The sequence below is a fragment of the Podarcis bocagei genome (genome assembly GCF_964188305.1).
Source record: "Podarcis bocagei genome assembly, chromosome: 11".
Lineage (NCBI taxonomy): Eukaryota > Metazoa > Chordata > Lepidosauria > Squamata > Lacertidae > Podarcis > Podarcis bocagei.
This window is the reverse complement of record NC_138136.1, coordinates 4,578,341-4,599,126: the sequence shown is the minus strand read 5'-3', so window position 1 is coordinate 4,599,126 and position 20,786 is coordinate 4,578,341. Positions and strand designations below refer to the sequence as shown.

At 40.6% G+C, this 20,786-nt stretch overlaps 1 protein-coding gene across 3 annotated transcripts in view; it reads right to left on the bottom strand.

Annotated features, from left to right (window-relative positions):
* VPS13A (vacuolar protein sorting 13 homolog A) overlaps window positions 1-20,786 on the bottom strand; it is a 152,910-nt gene that overhangs the window by 21,857 nt on the left and 110,267 nt on the right. For all 3 annotated transcript variants that reach the window (XM_081213486.1, XM_081213487.1, XM_081213488.1), the window contains exons 49-62: window positions 20,327-20,431; window positions 18,227-18,373; window positions 13,673-13,801; window positions 12,686-12,819; window positions 11,117-11,246; window positions 10,089-10,321; window positions 9,305-9,458; window positions 8,239-8,385; window positions 5,046-5,127; window positions 4,120-4,189; window positions 3,817-3,925; window positions 3,044-3,157; window positions 504-649; window positions 329-410 (exon numbers count right to left, since the gene is read on the bottom strand). In XM_081213486.1, the coding sequence (XP_081069612.1) occupies window positions 329-410; window positions 504-649; window positions 3,044-3,157; window positions 3,817-3,925; window positions 4,120-4,189; window positions 5,046-5,127; window positions 8,239-8,385; window positions 9,305-9,458; window positions 10,089-10,321; window positions 11,117-11,246; window positions 12,686-12,819; window positions 13,673-13,801; window positions 18,227-18,373; window positions 20,327-20,431 (1,782 nt within the window). The remainder of the gene's footprint in view (window positions 1-328; window positions 411-503; window positions 650-3,043; window positions 3,158-3,816; window positions 3,926-4,119; window positions 4,190-5,045; window positions 5,128-8,238; window positions 8,386-9,304; window positions 9,459-10,088; window positions 10,322-11,116; window positions 11,247-12,685; window positions 12,820-13,672; window positions 13,802-18,226; window positions 18,374-20,326; window positions 20,432-20,786) is intronic.

Below are 20,786 nucleotides of genomic sequence, written 5' to 3'. Positions count from 1 at the left end.
TATAATTTCAATCTACAAAGGAATCTACAAATAACTCATTTTTGTGAGTCTGTCTACGCAGCTATTTATTATTATTAATTAAATTTGTATACCACCCTTTAGCCTATGCTCCCAGGGTGGTTCACAACAGAAAGATACAAAACGAGAATACAAAATATGTAATAAAATGAAAACAAACCCCTCCCACAAACACATTTAAAAACCCATAGAACCAACCAAATGCCTGGTTAAAGAGGGTTTTTTTTTTTTGCCTGGCTGGCACCTAAAGTTATGTAATGAAGGTGCCAAGCAAATTGGTCAATTCATGTTAGGTTCATGATATACTAACCTGCTTTGAATAATGCATAACTACAGCCCACTGCAGTTGCTCTGTAGTACAAAAGTGGTAGTTGAGCTCAAAGAATGCCAATCTAGAACAAGTAAATTACATTAAAATGGCAAAATAAAATATATTCTGTATGTAATGTTTTAATTAAAATCAACTAAGTGAATATTCTACTTACTTAAGAACAACATCCTGCACATCTGTGAGTGTGGCCCCAATACTCTTTAACAAGAGGTTTAAGGACTGAACTGGAATTAGCTCCTTGCGTGTCTCTTCCTTGTTGCTATCGTCTCCAGGAGTGCTAAGTGAAAAACTTAAGTGTAACTGAAATGAGAGGGGGGGAGGGGATGAAAATATGGGAAACACCAGTAGTATGTGGGATGCTACCTTAGATCTTAAAAATATTTTTGCTATGATATTGCATTATTATATCTTACATATAAGTCAGCCTGATAAGAATGCTTACCACTGTTATTGCACAAAAATATAAACCATCAACTAGTATGGTACAAAGTGTATGACTAGGACTATGGATATGAGGTTTCAAATCCTCAAATGAGACCTTGGGGTAAGGATATATAGTGCTGGGCATCTCTCTCACTAGAAGTCCTGGGGCTCTTGTGTTGTGGAATGCTTCCATACGAGAGCTGCTGTGCACTTTTGAGGCCCTGGTCTTGCAAGATCAGCTGCAGCAAAACTAAAACTATTATTATTTATTGATTAAATCTGTATACAACCCCTCAGCTGAAGATCACAGGGTGATTCGCAACATTAAAATATAAAATGAGAATACAAATAAAATAAAAACAAACTAATAACTCCCCCTCCACAAACATATTTAAAAGGCCATAGAATGTTAATCAGCCCAAGGCCTGGTGATAGAGAAATGTTTTCACCCGGCACTTAAAGACATGTAATGAAGGCATCAGGCGAGCCTCCCTGGGGAGAGCATTCCACAGATGGGAAGCCACCACAGTAAAGGCCTGTTCTTCTGTTGCCACCCTCCGCACTTCTTATGGAGGGGGCACACAAAGAAGAGTCTCAGATGGTGATTGCAGGGCGTGGGTCGGTTCATATGGGAACTGGAGGACCTTGAGGTATTGTGGTCCTGAGCCATTTAAGGCTTTATAGGTCAAAACTAGCACTCTGAATTAGGCCTGGTAACTAATTGGCAGCCAGGCTAGAATCTGTGTAATATACTCAAACCGACTTGCCTTGGTGAGCAACCTGGCCACTGAATTCCGCACCAACTGAGGTTTCCAAACCGTCTTCAGAGGCAGCCCTAATCTAACCTAGAGGTTCCCAAACCATGGCCAGAAGTTAGGCTACCCCTGGCCAGATAAGAGGCACAGCTGAGCCACCAGCTGAAGCTGATGGAAGGCACGCTGCATTACCAAGCCCATCTGATTCTCAAATGACAGCAAAGAATCCAGGAGTACCCCCAGGCTGCGTACCCACTCCTTCAGAGGGAGTGTAACCCCATCTAGAGCAGACATCTCCCATCCATCTGGCAGTACAGAACCACCCCTAACAGTGACTCAGTCTTATCTGGATTGAGATTTAGTTTGTTGGCTCTTATCCAGTCCATCACTGAGGCAAGACAATGGTCCAGCACATTCACTGCCTCACCTGCAGATGCAAAGGAGAAGTAGAACTGTGTGCCATCAGCATATTGCTGACATACTCCGAGACTCCATATAACCCTGCTCAGTGGTTTCATGTAGATGGTAAACAGCAAACACTGAACTCTGAGGAATGCGACATTGAAGGTTCTAGAGGACTAAATAGCACTCCCTAAGCATCACCCACTGGAAACAAACCATCCAAGTAGGACTGGAACCACCACAAAGTAGTGCCACCTACCCCTAACGTGGACAGCCCCTCCAGAAGGATACAATGGTTGATGATATTGAAAGCTACTGAGAAGCTGAGGAGAATTAACAAGGACACATTTCCCTTGTTTCTCTCCAGACAAAACTCATTATACAGTGCAACCAAAGCAGTTTCTGTGCCAAAACTGGGCTTAAACCCTGACTGAAATGGATCTAGAAAAATCAGTTTCCTCCAAGAGCACCTGGATCTGGTCCATGACCACCTGCTCAAGAACCTTGCTGAAGAAGGGGAGATTGGCAACTGCCTTACTGGCAACTGAATCTAGTTACTTAGACTTTCTGAATCCAGGGAGGATTTGTTAAGGAGTGGTTTTACCAGTGCTTTTTAAACACTGATCAACATTTAAACTAAACGCTATAGCATTTTAACTCCATTTTAATTATAAAGGTAAAAGTGGGAGAGTATTACAAACCAAGAATCTCGGGCTTAAAGTGAGATCTTCTATTTATTCAGAAGTGAACCCCTCTGCTCTGTCCAGACTGTCCCTCCTGTCCTTTTGGGGCACATCTCCCACCGCAGCAAAGGACACTGACTCCAACTTAAAAAGGGGCAGTGTCTGTAGCAACATGTGCAGCACAGATTCCCAGCTTTCTTGGGGTAGAAGGGCTGTGAATGCATTATTGCTCAAAGGAAGGGATATGGATGTACTGTATAAAAATCACTGCAGCTGGGCTGTTTGTAGGTGGAGTATGAATGGGCTGGAAGCTGTGCTTCATTCTGAGTAAAGTGGGGTTTCATGCATTAATATAATCACCTTCATCTTCACTCTTGTTTATTGGCTGCGTATTTAAATATCCAAACATAACAGTTATGACATACACATACCTTGATTGGAGAAATATGAAAATATTCATATAGGCTGATTTGTGATGTATCTGTTGATGATATATTCTTCAATTCCTCATGTACAGATTCTACATCCTTTTTGAAGAGTTCTATCTGTGAAGATAAGAATAAGAATAACAATAATACTTATGCCCCGCCCATCTGGCTGGGTTTCCCCAGCCACTCTGGGCGGCTTCCAACAAGAGATTAAAAATACATTAAAACATCAGTCATTAAAAACTTCCCTAAACAGGGCTGCCATCAGATGTCTTCTAAAAGTCAGATAGTTGTTTATTTCTTTGACATCTGATGGGAGGGCGTTTCACAGGGTGGGTGCCACTACCGAGAAGGCCCTCTGCCTGGTTCCCTGTAACTTTGCTTCTCACAGTGAGGGAACCGCCAGAAGGCCCTCGGTGCTGGACCTCAGTGTCCAGGCAGAATGATGGGGGTGGAGACGCTCCTTCATTAACTTAAAACCAGCATTTCTTAAAGCCAAATTATACACTACCAGTTTCATGACAAATGGTATAGCTATTCTGTTGAGTTTAAAGAACCTTCTGGGTTGATGTCAATGTGTAGAAATATTTCATGTTCTATTTCTTATTTGATGACGAACAGTGTTTGACCTTGTTTATATGTCCAATGTAGCACATGTTCCATATTTCTCATTAAGCACCATTTGGTACAAAATATTCAATACAGTGTATAAAAAAATTGAGCCAACACACATTATGGTTTGTTGCTTTTTAACTCCAATGAACAATAATTTGTACCTCTTGATCTTTGGGCACTTCGTCTGCAAATGTAAAGAATTCAGCCAATGCATAAAGAAACCCAAGATCTAATCGGAGATCCATCTCTTGAATTAGGACCTTAAAATACCTGCAAAATAGTTTAAAAGTGTCACATTGCAGAAGCGTTTTTGTTTTTGTTTTGTTAATAATGTCTTTGTCTTTAAAATCCACCAGTTCATAAAAATATAAAAAAATTCTATTAATGAAAGTTCCAACTGAATTCATATGGATTAAGTAGAAAGGCAGTCTAGATTTAAGAATGAAAAAGGAATATATACTTACTTTATACGTGATATTTGAGAATGCCCTGCAGTTCTCATGACAATACTGACATCAGTAAAGGGTTTGGGTTCTATGAAAATTCCAAACAGGAAACAGGAGTGCGTAAAAATGACTCATACTTATGTAGAATTCAATTTATTTTGACATGTAAACTATAATATATAGAACTGAGTTCATTTGCAAAGGATATAATGGAAGGGTTGGACAAACCAATGGCCTAAGGTATTAGAGGCATATATGGGAAGAAATGACACTACTTTCTAAAATGAGGAGTGCACATCCACAAATATTTTCAATATACGTTCAGCAGATATACACTGACTGTGAACAGTTTAATGAAGTTACATAGAAGTTATTTTCAAATTCCAACTGCATCAATTGTATAGGTCTCAAAGTAAGTTCTAGGTTTCCTAAGGGCACCGAGTCCCTTGCTGTTCCCAATCCATCCTAGGAGAACATTCTTGCTTGACAATCATATGTTGTCTGCAAGTGTTATCTACAGCTAACAGATTTCAGGGAAAGGTGGTGAATCCTTCATTGCCCCAGAACAAGGACCATGGAAAATACAAATGGCAGAAGCTGTGTCTCACAAAATCACAGATTACTTCCAGATTAGGACTGGAATCACTTTGCTTCCTAAAGAGACTATATACTGGTCTTGTTCTTTGACTGGTCTTGTTCTTTGACAAGAACCTATTGTTGTTAAAAAAGAAAAGACAAATGTTTGCATAATATGCTTTCATGAAATGCTGAGACATTTCAACTTCTAGCAAATTTAGGACTATGCAAACCCATCAACAAAATGTAGTTTATTTTCTAATCTTACTATGAATGACTTCCCCCCATGAAGATCTCAATGTTTCCTTCTTCTTAATTATTACAGATGCAGAAAAATAATAACAATGCATTAAACTGTATTAACAAACCTGAATCCAAGGAGATGGACTTGGGAGGTTTAATAGGATAGAACACAAAGGGAAATATGGCTCCAGGAATCTGGTTTTGTATCTGATAAGGGTAATGACAATATGGTGCATGTTAGATGTTCATTTGCAAATGCTTATTTTTGTCCTAATTTACAATTATACTTCCTATTAGCTTCTCCATTACATGAAGGCTGAATTCTAAATGTTGAAGGTCTGTATATAATTTAACCTATATTATTCCGAATTCTGATACAGTGGTGCCCCGCAAGACGAATGCCTCGCAAGACGGAAAACTCACTAGACGAAAGGGTTTTCCGTTTTGGAGGTGCTTCGCAAAACGAATCTGCTATGGGCTTGCTTCGCAAGACGAAAATGTCTTGCGAGTTCCTGCTGGTTTTCCCCCCCCCCTTTTCTAAGCTGCTAAACCGCTTATCAGCTGATCCGATCAGCAGATAAGCCGCTAAAAGCCGCTAATACGCTAATCCGTCAATGGGCTTGCTTCGCAAGAAGAAAAAACCGCTAGACGAAGAGAATCACAGAACGGATTCTTTTCGTCTTGCGAGGCACCACTGTATTTGTAAGATGAATTGAATAAAATACTTGACACTTAATACACTTTGCAAAAACATCTATTTTCAAATTTTGTCATTTGAAAATTAAAAAAATGTTTTCTATTATAAAGATGCTTTCAAGAAGCCCAGTTTATACTGATTGTGTTATTTCTGAATTTATTTTATAAAATTTATATACAGCTTGGTTGTAGAAAACCTCAAAGTGGTTTACAGGAAAAAATAAAACAGCAAGGTTATTAGTAAAAACAATTTAAACATTCAAAAAAATAAATCAACTAAAACACAACAGCATTCTAAATATCTGGGTAGGCTTGTCTAAATAAAAATGTTTTTCGCAGGTGCCAAAAAGAGTACAGGGAAGGCACCTGGCAAATGTCACGGAGTTAAAAAATGTAGATGCTGCCACATTAAAATATTGATTTCTTACAAAAGCAGAATGGATATTATGTGGCACCTGTAACAGTGCCAGTTCTTCAGAATGAAGTGGTCGAGAGGGCATAATTGCATGGGTTTGATCACAATCAGAGAAGTCCCACTGAAATTAATGGTCATGACCAAGGCTCAAGGACTATCTCTGCATCCATAGTCTGGCAGCTCATCATGTTGGAAAGTGGGGCAGACAGACTGGCTAGCCATGGCTATGAGAGCAGATCAGGATGCAGCCTATACTGGGCTGGCTCAGCTCTGCCCTCAGGACACCTCATTTTGAGGTTATGTGCTGGACCCTGCAAGTAGAGATACCTCCAGATACTTTCTGCATGCATGTTCAGGACATGAATGGGGCTATCTGTACCGCTGGAATGATGGCAGAAGCAGAAGTGAGCAGAGGGATGCCTCTGCTGAATCCCACCTCATCCCCACAGCCCAGAGTAACTTTGGATTGCAGCACATTCATTTCAGGTCCTGAACAGAATTCAGTTGTGTGTAATCCATTATCTGTAAAAACCAAATTTTGTCTTACTGTGAATTTCTGTTTACTGGGAATGACAGATGACATTCCTCATATACCTCCAGGATGGTGCTTACTCTTTTCCTTATGGGCTTTCTATGGGCCTTATGCGCTTCTGACTTCTGTATTTACGACAAGGGAAGGAGTCCTTAACCTCTTTGTGAATGCAGAAGTGTACCCATGAGAGGAAACCAATATGACTCACACAGAAAGCAGCACGACTCACCCCACCTGCAGAATGAGTGTGTGAATCAGAGGCTCCTGCCTAATAATATCAGGCACTCCAAGAGAAGGTGACATTGGAGTCTGACCAGTAGCCTCCTGTACAATCTTCATGGTCAGAGGCGCAGAAGAAAGAGGCAAAGCCATAACGATTATGCAAGACCATAGCCAAAAAGGAAGGAAGAAGCTGGTCATGCACAAACTGTCCGTGCACTGATCAACCCCCCAGAAATTCAAAAGGCAGAGGATGTTGAAAGGATTAAAGAAAGCTGAAATTCAAAGCACACTGATCAATGATGCAGGGCGGGGCAGGAACCAAGCAACGATGCTGTGGTTTGGTGTGCAAAAGTGCTTAATTAATGGTGATGTTGGGGCGGGCAACATTCTGATCAAAGAGAAAATGGTGCTCCCACTTAGGTGGGTTGTTTTATGAGCAACAAGTGTTTAAACAAAATGGTGGCTCTGCTCAGTATTGTAAATGTAAATGAGGGACCTGCTAAGCTTCGTGCTCTTCAGAAATCAAAGTCAGGGCTCCCAGGGAACAGTGATGAAGTCAAAACGCCCCTTGTGAAGACACAATTCTCCCTCAGACCACAAGGGGGAAAACTGGGGGGGGGGGGAATAAAAAAGAAATGAAGCATACACACAAACACACAGGGCAATGGAGTAATGTACTGAGATAAAATACAGTGGTGCCCCGCAAGACGAAATTAATTCGTTCTGCAAGTTTTGTCGTCTAGCGAATTTTTCGTCTTGCGAATCACGAAATCCCATAGGAATGCATTGAAAATCAATTAATGCGTTCCTATGGTCAAAAAAAGTCCAAACAAAGCCAAATTTGGTACAACAACCGTTTATTAACTGCTCTTTAAAGTCACACATACTGTAAAGAGCAGTTCAAAAATTGAAGGGAAAATAAATTAACTTTATAAACAAAACATGTCTTTGTTTTTAGACAAAGGAAACAAAGCCGCGAGACGTTTTCGTCTTGCGAAGCAAGCCCATAGGGAAATTTCGTCTTGCGAGGCAAATCGAAAACGGAAAAACCTTTCGTCTAGCGAGTTTTTTGTCTTGCGAGGCATTCGTCTTGCGAGGTACCACTGTATAACCAAAACAGTAGTAACAGTTAAAAACCCAACTCACAAAATCTGCAATAAGAAATGCGCAAGACCAAGAAAAGCCAAATATTCAAGAGAGAACAAAAGGCTCCAACCATCACCATCTGCAGCCAGTCTGGTGAGAGGGATGATTCCCTCCCTTGGGAGAGGAGGCAAAAGACTTCAGTGGACCCTGCCTATTCTTTCCAGCAGGAGGCATCCCCCCTATGAGGAATGTCATCCATCATTCTCAGGTAAAAACCCTGAAAGCTACTTTATTATCTTCCTTGTCTCAATTATGATGTTGCATTAAAGGGTTTTGAATATTCTTTATTGGTAACCTTGAAACATACTTGTATTCTATAAATCTGGACTCTGAAGGATGACTGATGTTCAGATGTACTATATTGTACTTTTAAAGCTGGCAAGAAGCTTCTTCTCACAGGGATTTCATTTGGTTGAAGCATTTTCATGTTATTACCGGTAGGTGTCAAGCAGACCTGTCATATTGAAAGGAAAAAGATGTCCAGATCTTAATGCCATTTCTTATAAATCTTTCAAATACAACATGAGTCAGAATCTAGCCAAATATAACCACTTCAGTGTCAGTGTTATTTAAGGGACACATTTAAGCAAGTACTTAAGCAGCAGTAGAGAATCATTTTTCTTTCAGGGGCTTCTGACACATGAGAGAAGACAACTGGGCTGCTTAGCATTCACTCTTGTGGTCGTCAAGAATAAACTTTTACCTGTTACTAAAAAGTGCCCAGGTGCAGAATCCATGGGTGGAACCCAGCATAGAGCTAAGGCAAACGTTTTATCAGCCAAAGGATTTCACTTTGTACAACAGGATGTTTCCCCCCTATTCCCACCATGTGCCCCCCTAAATCTGGAGATTTGGGGAATGGGGGGAGGAAAGTCCCATTGTACAAGCAGAAATCCTTATGCTGAGAAGATGCATTGGTAGAATACTGTGGGACAGTATAGAGATCATGAAGGAGAACCACAACTGCTGAGAACTAGGGGTCAGGGTGCTCATGCCTTCCCCCCCATCCAGAGAGCAGAAGGCAGATGAAAGTCATAACTCTATGCAGTTACTCTTGGTGGAATTTATCCTGGAGTGAATATAAATAAGATCAGGCTCTAAGCCTCTGTTGTGGAACAAATTACAGCAGGACACAAAGTCAAGGCAAGGAGCAGAAGATTCAACTCATTTTACTCAGAGCAGACACATGGAAATTAATGGAACTTTCTTAGGCATGCTCATTAATTTCAATGTGTCTACTCTGAGTAAAACATAGTTGAATATGACCCCGTACTGACAAGTTTCTAGTAAAAGAGCAATATCCAGTTATGCTAAGCTTTATGTTACGAATGTATTTTAAATGGACAAACAAACAAAATTCCCCTTAACATTACCGGAGTATTATCATCCAGCTCCACTATTTTATTTTCTGTGGGTGAGTGATCACAGTAGTCATTAAATTCTTTCTCCAGCATTTCAGTTTGTTTCAAACTCAGTGGCCTCCATCTTGACTTTTTTTTAGGTTTCGTTTCCCAAATTATATCAGAACTTGCAAACAAAATAAAGAATAGAACAGTAAACTTCACCCTGCCTGATAGTTATCAAACACAATATATTTTGCAGAAAAAATATATGAACAAAACTATCACCTGACAACCCAATAAATAATGATGTTTCATGATACCTCTGAAATTTATTTAACCTTGAAAATTGAGCTCTTTGTTAGAAGCAAAAAGAACTCCAGTTCCAAAAGTATCTCTTTAATCGCTAATAAAACTTTTTGGAAGCTCGAAAAATTATTGTGCATTTTTAGAGTACTGAAACTGATACAATTCTAACTTGCCCCAATTGAGGCTTTACTGTATTTATACTGAGCACAATCCAGTCACACTTAAGCATTTTCAAATCCTAATCATTTTGACAGAAAACTTAAGCATGTGTCTAATACTGTTCCACTGAAACGAATGATTACTTAGAGTGCAATACTGTACTATATGCACCTGCCTGGATGTAAGGTTATATTGAGATCAGAATAGAAATCCACTGTTAAGAATGTTTAACTGGCTGGATCATGCCCATATTCTTATGTTATATCATCTAGAAGCAGATTCACTTGAATCCAACAACATATGTAGCTAAAATGAAAACATTGTGTTTTTAAAATTAAAGCAACACTACCTTGTGATGCCAATGTATCCTACTTCCTGTTTTGAATAGTTATTTACTAAAGAAATCCCAACATCTTGTAATGATATAATGATTTCTTGTTCTGCCAGTTCAGCTTTTTCACTTTCATATGTTAGTTTGAAAACTTTTTCATCTTGAGTGAACAGAATAATTCGCTGCAAGCCTTCAAAAAATGAAACTAAATAAATAGTTTTGCTTCCCACTTGGATAGGTGTCATCAAGTCCTAAAATGGAAGACAAGCAAATGTTCATTTTCAAGACAACAGTCTCCGGAAAATCCTTTTATTCACCAAGGATTCTGTAGTTTACTGATACCATACACTGAGAGACTGCTTGGTTACTGTGATTGTTTTTCTTTGTATTTTACTCTGTTAATTCATTGTGAGGTGCTTTTATTTTCCTTTAATATCTTATTTTCTGAAGTTGGATTTTACTCTTGTAAACTGTGTTTAGATTTGTATGAAGGGTGGGTATAAAAATATTTGAAATTAATATATTTGCAAGTTTGGATACACTTACAATCTTTTCAAAAATGGTTCTGGCTTATCTCCATCTACTGTTAGGTATCAGCTGCTGCAATCCACATCTGACACAGCTACTGGTTATCAGTGCCCAACATGGCCCCAAATCAATCCGTACATAACTAAAATTATGTCACTTGATCCAGATGACGCCTTAACTATGCATCCTTCCCAGCTAATTGGGAGCTTTGTTTGTAGCTGGTTGAAACCACACTTTCTTTATTGGATGCATAGTGTGGTTTCAACCAGCTACAAACAAAGCTCCCAATTAGCTGGGAATCTTGTATAACCTTGTAGGTCAGGTTAGAGCTAATCCTGTGTAAGTCACTGCAAGCCATCTTACAACAAAAGGTATAGCCCAGATCCAATTGACTCATGGATTCTGTCTGTAGTTGCTGGATCTTTGCTCCTGACTATGCCAAAACATTTTAAGTATTAGATTCTTTGACTGTTAATAAACAACACTGATTTGAGCGTTATTAATAGTAGCATACATACATCTTTCTGAGTTACTTCCCCACTGCTCTTTCCACATTTCCATTTCAATGTTCTAGACCCTACAGGATCAGCCCATGTGTACAGAACTGCTTTATTAGGGGACAGAACATCTTCCATTGCATAGTGAGAACTGCAACAAAAAACAAGAAAAACATAGTAAATCACAATACTAGAAAGAGAAAGGATATAGGAGGGAACAGTAAAGAAGTAGAAATAAAGTTCTGTTGAAGTTAAAAACACTTAGCTGACACAGAAGGTCAGAGAGAGCCGGGAGAAAATGACCTGATCCATCAGGAAGGAGAGAAAAAACTGAAGGGGACTGTGCCTGCCTCCCAGAGTTCTTTGCTCTCCTGCCTCTGTCACATGACGAGGGTCATAACCCAACCCATTCAGGTCCTCAGTAACCGTTGTCAAATTTCTAGAAGGATGATTTTTTCCTGCATCTACCGGCCAGTCCTTGAGATCTTCATTGAAGACACTTCCTCAGGCTACTCAGCCAAGTGATGTGAGTTGAGTAGCAACTATGGACCTTTAGGCACCAAATGAAAACCTTTTTGCTTTCCCAGGTATAATATTAATTATAATATCTATTTTAGTGGTTTTAGCTTCTTACACCAAGTTATTTCCTATGCTTGCTAGATGTTGGCCTAAACTGCTCTGTTTATAGAGGTTTTAGCCGTTTTAATTTATTTAACATTGGTTTTAGTGTTTGTTTGTTTTTGTCGTTTAAAACACAGTGTTACACTTTGTAACGGTAATGGTCTGTAAACTGCCTATATAATTGTTTTCTCGGTTATATGGGCAGTATAGAAATGTAACAAATGTACAATAGGTTCTCCCTAGAAGTTTAACCTTCGCTTTTTGAATGGAATTCAAAAACCAGCATGCGTAAAGTGTCTGGGACTGGGGAAGATTGCTGAATTAGGTTCAGATGTTAAAAGCCATCAGAGACAGAACCAACTTCTCAAGTATCCTGTGGTCTTCTCTTGCTTTGCTAAATTGAACAAATAACTTCTTTAAGATACCCAATACCTGTTTGGCAGTGAAGCACTAGTAAGATAATACAGGAAAGAATTTGTATTATTGATTACCAGTATTTACTCAGATAGAATCATAGAACTGTATAGCTGGAAGGGACCATTAAGGTCATTAGTTCAATCCCCTGCAATGCAGGAATTTTTTACCCAACGCGAGGCTCGAACCAACAACCGTAGGATTAAGAGCTTCATGCTCTACCAAGACTGAGTTATCCAGCTGCAACTATGTGACAAAATCCTACAGTGTTCTGTGTTCTATAGAATTAGAAGGAAGTCTTGTATATCATGTGAATAAATTCTCTTTATTTGAAATAAGTTTTAATGGGCATTGTGTAATAAATATATTTCCATACCTCTGACATATGTAGTACCTGTATCTGACCCTACCAGGTTCTTGGTAAGTTAAAGATTCAGAGGAAATAAGTGAGACTGGTGGCAGTGGTGTGAGTTTAGGGGAACCACTGGAGAAGGAGCTGTGTTTTGTTATTGTAGAATAAATAAACCAACCCCCCCCTACCTTCACCACACGTACCTTTGCCCATATTCAATAATTTCTTCTTTGGTATGGTTAATTATCAGGAAGGGAGCTGCACCATCATGATAATTAGAGAATGTAATTGCTGTTGAATGTTCAGCTGGTGTAACATCCACAATAATGCCTCCAAGCTACCAGATATGAAAACAGTGCATTAAAATTGATTTTATTCATTAGTCTAATTTATTATCACAACAATTATGTTAGTTCTAAAAGCTGAATTAGTTTGGCATATTTTGCTCATTTGAAAGTATTCATTTGATTTCTTTATATGGAGCTGGTTGTTAGCCAAGGGAAGGACTTCTGGCAGTGCCAACGGAACATCCCCTTTCTCTCTTCTTCCTGTTCACCACTGCACCTTCCTTAAAACTGTTCTGGAAGTTCCCCCAACTCTCTGGTGCAAATTTGGAGCAGGTGCACAGGAAGAGGAGAAAGGAGAAGTTCCTTTGCACAAATGAAATGTAACTGAAATGTACTAACTGAATGACAGTCGTACCTTGGTTCTCAAACAGAATGCGTTCTGGGAGTCTCTTCGACTCCTGAAACCATTCTAAAACCAAGGCACAGCTTCCAATAGGCTACAGGAGCATCCTGCAGCCAATCAGAAGCTGTGCTGGATGTTTGGCTTCCGAAAATCGGAACACTCACTTCCAGGTTTCGATCGGGAGCTGATTTGTTCAGGAGCCAAGGCATTTGAGATCCAAGGTACGACTGTACTTTGTTGGCTTCCACTCCAAGTTAGTTAGTTGTTGGATTAAACTCCAAGATAGTTGCACTTAGTTTCCAGTGAAATCAATATGAAAAGATAGGTTATCATGACTAACTTACGTCTCAGTTGTTTCAATGGGAGCTAAATGCAACTATCTTGGGGTGGAATTGGGATCAAACTCATGGCAATCCCCTTCAATTCTATGCATTTTGGATAGAGGAAAAAGGTAGAACATGCATTTAAAAGTTATGTAGCTAGTAAATTATGCTACTCACCCTGTTGTCTAAATGTAGCAGCAAACAATTTTCTTGCTTATCAAACCGTATAATTTTTGGTGGAATGTCAGAATGTTCTACTCTAACACGTAACTTGCTTTCATTTTTTTCAGGCCAAAAAGGAGTGCACTGGGGAAGAAAAGGATAAATACATGATTTTGTAAGGATACACATAATGGAAGATAAAGAGCAGGCTCCAAAAATCAACCCTTTATCTTTTTTACCTTAATATTAAGTAATTTTAAGGATTGTGATTCTATTACTAAACATCATTTGGACATGGGAGATGAAACAATTATTTTAAATTTCAACTACACTTTCAGCTTTAGAAATCTGCATAGATCTGTTCTTTAGAAGATGAGTAAAATTAGTAAGAGTAAGGTAAAAACAAATGAGAAGGTAGATAGAGATAAATTCCATTCTCATGGAGCAGCTTATGCCTGGCATTTTGCTGCACAGGCTAGTACCATAAAACTAGAAGAAAACTACAAGAACACTAAAGTAAAAAATGTGGCATACTCACTCAGGCTTTCAGAAGCAAAGGGCATTGCCCTCAATCAAAGACTACATTTAATAGTATTTGTACAAATATGTGGACTGTAACGGCCATTTTAAGAATTGTTTACTCTCCGATGCTAACTCACTTTGAATGTCTCCCACAAAAGTCAAAATTTGCACTACTGCAATCACATCATCTCTGTTCTTCCACTGTATCACCTTGGTACCCTGAAATCGATCCAACTTTACTGACAAAATTACTCATCACTCTTGTAATTCCAACTGCACAAATCCTCTCCTTAAATGTCTAATCCTGTCTACTCCAGGACCCTACAAAACAATCTTGTCTCACTTTGAAAACCCCAGCTGGCCTCACCCCAGCTCTTCACTCTCTTATCCCATCACAAACCTCTGCTCATCCAGCTTAATCACCCTCAGCTCCCTCAACCCCATCCCTTGTTCTGTGCAGTCCACTGTGGCTGGAAGAACCCCCTAGAATGCCTTTGTGAGGCTACCTCTTAAACATTCAAATCTCTCCTCAAACCCCACCTTTCCTTCAAAGCCTTTGGTAAATAGCCGAATAACATGAGGTAGTCAATATGATGCCCTTCAAATGCTGTTGGATTTCAGTTCTTGTCATTCATGACCACTGGTCATGATTGCTTGGGCTGATGTGAGGCATAGTTCAACATTATCTGAAGCCATGTTGGCTACCTCTGTTCCACAGTAACTAGTGTAAGAACATGTAATAGAAATAATAAATTATTATTCTCTTGTTTACCCCTCCATCAATTTCCTTTCCCTTCCTTTGCTGCCTTCTTTGTGTGCATTTTTAAATTGTATGTGCTACGGGCAACAGACCTATTCCATCCTTTTAGGAAATCATCATGTACACAAATGGTGCAATAACAACAAGAGCCTTGATAAGTATGTGCTTACTTGGAGAAATGTAGTGACTTGGCAAGCACAACTATGATTTAGCCAAGGTTAAGTACCATTAAATACCTCAATTTCACCCATTTAACTTAGTTCAGTGGAACATAGAAGTACTTAAGTTTGACCAGACTGTTTTCATGTTTAGTTGCAATTTTAATTAGCCTGATATTTCTTTTCCCCTCAAACACTGCATTCATAGGAATTGCTGCCAATTACAGTAGTCATCACTTCCCATTTCCACAAACTAATTTTGCTCAAGTGAGTACACTGTCAAGAAGGGTCAGGACGGCTTGCAGAGACAACCAGTGGATTGAGCCTATTAACCCTTGGTTAATTTCTGATGTGTGAGAATGAATACATTAATGTCATTCTTTAGAGATGAACAAAATGGTACCAACACTTTGTTACAAATTGGTGCTTTAAAAAAAAGGTGGGGAGGGAGAACAAATGAACTGAAAATTAACCAAGGCTACAGAATCCTATATTGATGTTGATGAAAACTTGTCGTTTAGTCGTGTCCGACTCTTCGTGACCCCATGGACCAGAGCATGCCAGGCACTCCTCTGTCTTCCACTGCCTCCCACAGTTTGGTCAAACTCATGTTAGTAGCTAATGAAGACTAAGACAGAATAAATGTTGCTATTAACATAAGCTACTAACAGGGTGCTATATACAGTTTGAAGTGCAACTGTTTCCTTTGCTGTGTATAGCAAAGGAAATAGATAGGCAAAGAAAAAAGGATTTTAAACCTTCTATTTCAACATCATAATGTCAATGCGAAGGAATAAGGCCCCCGGCCCAGACATGGTCCCATTAGACCTTTTCCTGACTGATCCTCTTTGGTGGAGCGAACACCTGACTCCTGTATTCACCGCTATCTCCTCCGCCCTAGACATCCCCGACCCCTGGAGAGAAGCTATAATAGTTCCGATCTTCAAAGGCGGCCAGCCAAACATCGCTAGGAACTATTGCCCCATCAGTTTATTATCCATCCCGGGGAAAATATTTGCCGCTGTTTTATTGGAGGAACTTCTCTCATGGGTCCAGGAGAGGAATATTCTACCGCTGGAACAGATTGGTTTCCGAAAGTCAGCGTCAACCACGGACCACTGTCTAACTCTCTATCACCTTGCCAGTAAATACACTGCTCCAAGGCAAGGCCACCTATTTGCCGCTTTCATGGACCTGGAGGCCGCTTTTGATTCCATTCCTAGGCAGAGATTATGGTCCAAACTTGCCCATCTGGGAATTGATTCGCACCTCCTCTCCCTAATTATTTCCCTTTATTCAAACACCTCAGCTCGCGTCCGAAGTGGTCCAAACGGCTCCCTCACTACTCCATTTCCAACGGCCAAGGGCGTCCGACAAGGTTGTCTCTTGGCCCCTTTATTGTTTAATCTCTATCTTCACGATGCAATTTCCACTTTGAAGCTAGCATCTAAGTACCCTCCTCACTTAGCAGGCCACCCCGTTGCTTCCCTTTTCTATGCTGATGATGCCGTCATCTTATCCAGAACAGCTGCGGACCTAGCAAACGCAGTTAACGCATTTACCGCCTATTGTAAGGCGGAAGCTCTTAATATTAATTATAAAAAATCGAAAGTCCTCCACTTCACTCGTTCCCGCAAACTCAAACTGGAGCCGCTTAAGATCACAGGTGGCTACTTGGAAAAGGTAAAAGCCTTTAAATATCTAGGCGTAATATTCACTTATAATCTCTCCTGGACCACCCATCTTCAATCTGCCTCTCTTGCTGCAACCACGACCTCTAACGCCATTGTCCGATTTTACCACCAGAAGGGCGGCAAACACCTTCCAGCAGCAATTCAAATATTTAATGCCAAAGTTGTCCCTAAATTATTATATGGATGCGAAGTATGGACTACAGCAATATCAGGTAACTTGGATCGCCCACTTCATATGTTTCTGAGATCTCTTTCCGGCGTCCCGAGATGTGTCTCAGGTGCAGCCCTACGACTCGAGTTCGCCCAGTCCTCAATTGTTAAACGAGCATGGAGCCGAGCCATTTCCTACAGCTTCCACCTACTAACATCGGATGCTCGAATTAGAGGTGGTTTTTCCAATCTGATCCTAAGAGATATTCATAATTCCCCTTGGAAAACTACAATTAACCTCAAATTCCGCTCTCTTCTCAATTTGAACTGTAAAACTGTCCTTAGCTCAGAGTGTATCAGCCCGGCGGCCCTACCTCTAATCAAAAAGAAACTACAGCAACTTGACTTTTCTAACACAGCTTCCTATGCAAGAGGACCGTGTTCAGGCCTAGCCCTAGCTATTCCACCCCCTGAAGGGATCCCTCTATACTGCTTCACAATTTCTTCGGAGGCTAAGCGTAGGGCCTTTACCTGCGCCCGTCTCAACTGTTTTCCTACAGCAGTTCTGTCGGGTCGTTATTCCAGAGTTCCCATTGCAAATAGAACATGCTCTTGTAATGACACGGCCCTGGAGACTATGGAACATGTAATGCTCTTCTGTCCCAACTGGACAGATGAAAGATCTCGGTTTTTAACTCCCCTTGTGAATAAGCTTCATCTTCCAATCCAGCCTTGGATAGTGTCCCTCTTTCTGCAGGATTCTGAATGTTGGATTACCGAGATGACAGCAAACTTCCTGCTTAGTGTAATGAAGAGGAAAGCGGCACCAACTTCTTCTTTAACACCACAGCTGCAGTCGATACGCCGCACAACCGAACGAAGTTCCAAGTAGCCTTATTGTACAAGGACAATCGAGCTAGGACATATCTGAGGAGCTGAAGGACCCTTTAACGGTCCTCCTCCAGCCTCAGCAGTTTTTTTCTCGTTTTTTTTCTTTGTTTAAGTAATCGCCCAGGACGATATCTACCTTTACCTCCCCGCCCCTATTTTATGTTGTTATTTCAATGTATATCATGCTATGGCCACACGGCTAATGCAATAAAATAAACTGAAATTGAACCTTCTATTATTTTTAAGCTTCCATGGTGTAGTTCAGAATCAGACAACTTTAGAATGAGCAGCACTTTATGTGGTGAACTGTGTGTGTGATGGGAAGAAGAAATGATTTACAAGTGCCCCAGATACTAGAAGAAATTCAAAATAAAAAAGACCCCAAAAGACTTACCTGCTGGGAAATTATTGGTATCCACTTTTCACTGTCCTCTTCAGCTACTTCTAAAGTATGCATACTTCTGTTTGTGATCATAAAAAAAGGCGTGAAAGTCACTATTCTAGTGATGTTGAAACTGCTGTTATGTATAGTGACACCAACCTGGGAAAGACAAAAAATGTTTAGTGTACATCAGTCTCATTACTATTAAGGGTGCCCCCAAACTGTATGTGTGTAGTTATTGTTGTTTGCACAATCTGTGAACTTTTTTGCAAGAAAAATTGGGGGATACAATTCACACTGCATTCTACAGATCAATGCAAATTCTGTCATAAACATCCATATGATGAGCTCCCCAACACCACTTGGAGCAAATGAACATATATTTAACCACATGAAACTGCCTTACACCAAAGCATAACACTGGTCCATCTAGCTCATTATTGTCAGTACTGACTATACGGACTAGCAGAAACTTTCCAGGGCTTCAAGCATGATTCTGAGGGAGCACACAAAGGTAATCACACTAAGAGACAATTTCATCCAAAAATACAGAGACCAACAACTAGGGAGGAAGCAGTTGCACAAACAAGTAACTCAGAAAAACACTCCAAAAAGCAAGTGCCTGAGATAGAAGAAGCCAGAAAGGTAGCACAAGCTAGAAGTGAGACTGCTTTGGACAAAGACAAGAACAAACTGCCACTCCAGAGGTAGGAGACAGATCAGCTTCCTTTGAGTGAGGTTTCCTGCGTTTGAGCACTAGGAGGAACAGAATTCTGATTTCTCATTCAATGGTGAAGGGAGAATTTTGGGCACGTTTTGATTTAGTATGTTTAACAATGCACTGTCTGTGTCCCTCTGCTGTTCATTTTTCTCTGAAGACTCCTGAATTTCATCCACATTTTGGGTGGTGGGAGGAGTAGTCAGTCACAAAATGGAGTTTTGCACATATCTCCGGTTGCCACTCCATGGACCAGGAGAAAAGGCAGGCAAAAGCCTCACGCCAAACTTGGTTTGCCACACCATGGAGCAGGAGTGGGTGGGAAACAGAAGCTACACTCTCTCTCCTTGTCACAGCTGCAGACCAGGAGGCACTCCATCGCTGCCAAAGCAAACTGGAAGGCAGGCAGGCAGGCTTCAAGATCAAAGGCTAATAGAAGCAGCCAGGCAGGCAGTAACAGGGACACTCACTCCGTTGCCGGTGTAAAAACAGCAAACTGGGAGGAGGTGGCCAAGTTGTTTTTAAATCAGGACAGGAGAACGCAAACACCACACCACCAGTCACACAAGTAGTGCGCACACCAAAACGAAAGACAGAAATACAGTTGTGACCCCCCAAAAATGGCAGTGGCCGCAGAGGCTGCTGAGGGAAAGAAAAAGAGCGCGCTGGCAGTGGGCCGCTGCGCCTGAAGGTGGGAACGGCCGTTGGTGCTGCAGCAAGGGCACCGGTTCTGGAAAATTTATCAATGTAAGTAAACAACTAAGGAATAAAAGAAAGGGGGCTTATAAGCGAACAACCAAATGTAAAGAGCAACGGAAAGGGTTGGGGGGGCGGGGAACCACAACGCACAAAGAACTGTAAAACTAAAACGATGATAAGGTAAATCTAAAGAAAAAAGGGGGGTTCAGAAACTAGTAAAAAACTTAGCTGAGTCGGGAGAGCTGGGAGGAATGTACTGTCTGCGTCTAGACAGGAGGAAAAACTGAGTTCAGTCTGCTTCCCACAAGTCTTTGCTCCTGTCTAGTGTCTTGCGACAGGGTGGACACCCTTTCCACTGGACATGATGCCCCACAAACTAAAACATCTCGCCCAGTTCATGCAGGTGGCCAATGGTAAGAGAGCTGGCGATGTGCTTAGATGATGCCAATGCTACAATGCTGCAAAGACAGTCAGAATATTGGGCAAGCAGTAAAGAATGGATGGGAGAGGGACAAACCCAGCTTTTACAATGCTAGCCTCAGTTTGATCTTTGATGGAATAACTTATGCTTTGCTTGTAGACTGTTAAAGAAATCATATATCACATGTCATAACATAGCATGGCCTTTCTTTCAATTAAACATGCATAGACTTATGCCTACAATGTATTTAACAGTATTAGTTAAACCAACTCACTTGGTAATCGTTTATGTTGCCCTTACATTTAACGAAACCATGACTGCCAACAGTATCCAGAGAAAAGTGATCAGAAAGTTCACTGTCTGTCACCATAAGCTGAACCTGTAAGGAGAACATTTGTTATGCTCACTTCATTACAAATGACATTTAAAGCAAGGAAAAATACACTGGCTGTCATTTGAAAATGAATAATAGATGGCAGCAACTGGAACCTACATACTCCTGACTAGTGTTCCAGCCAGCCATGTCCTCTCATTCAGGACATTCAATTTCATCCTCTCTGGTGTTCTGCTGTCACCACAAAAGACACCAGCATTCTGTGAGCGCCGAGCATGGTCAAGTCCTCATTGGGTTCTTTGCGCCCTATGGGTTTTATGTACTTCTGCAAACCTTGGAGTTCCTCTAAGCATTATGATATTTCTCTCTTGTTTCTTAGTGGCTGTCATAATGAGCATCA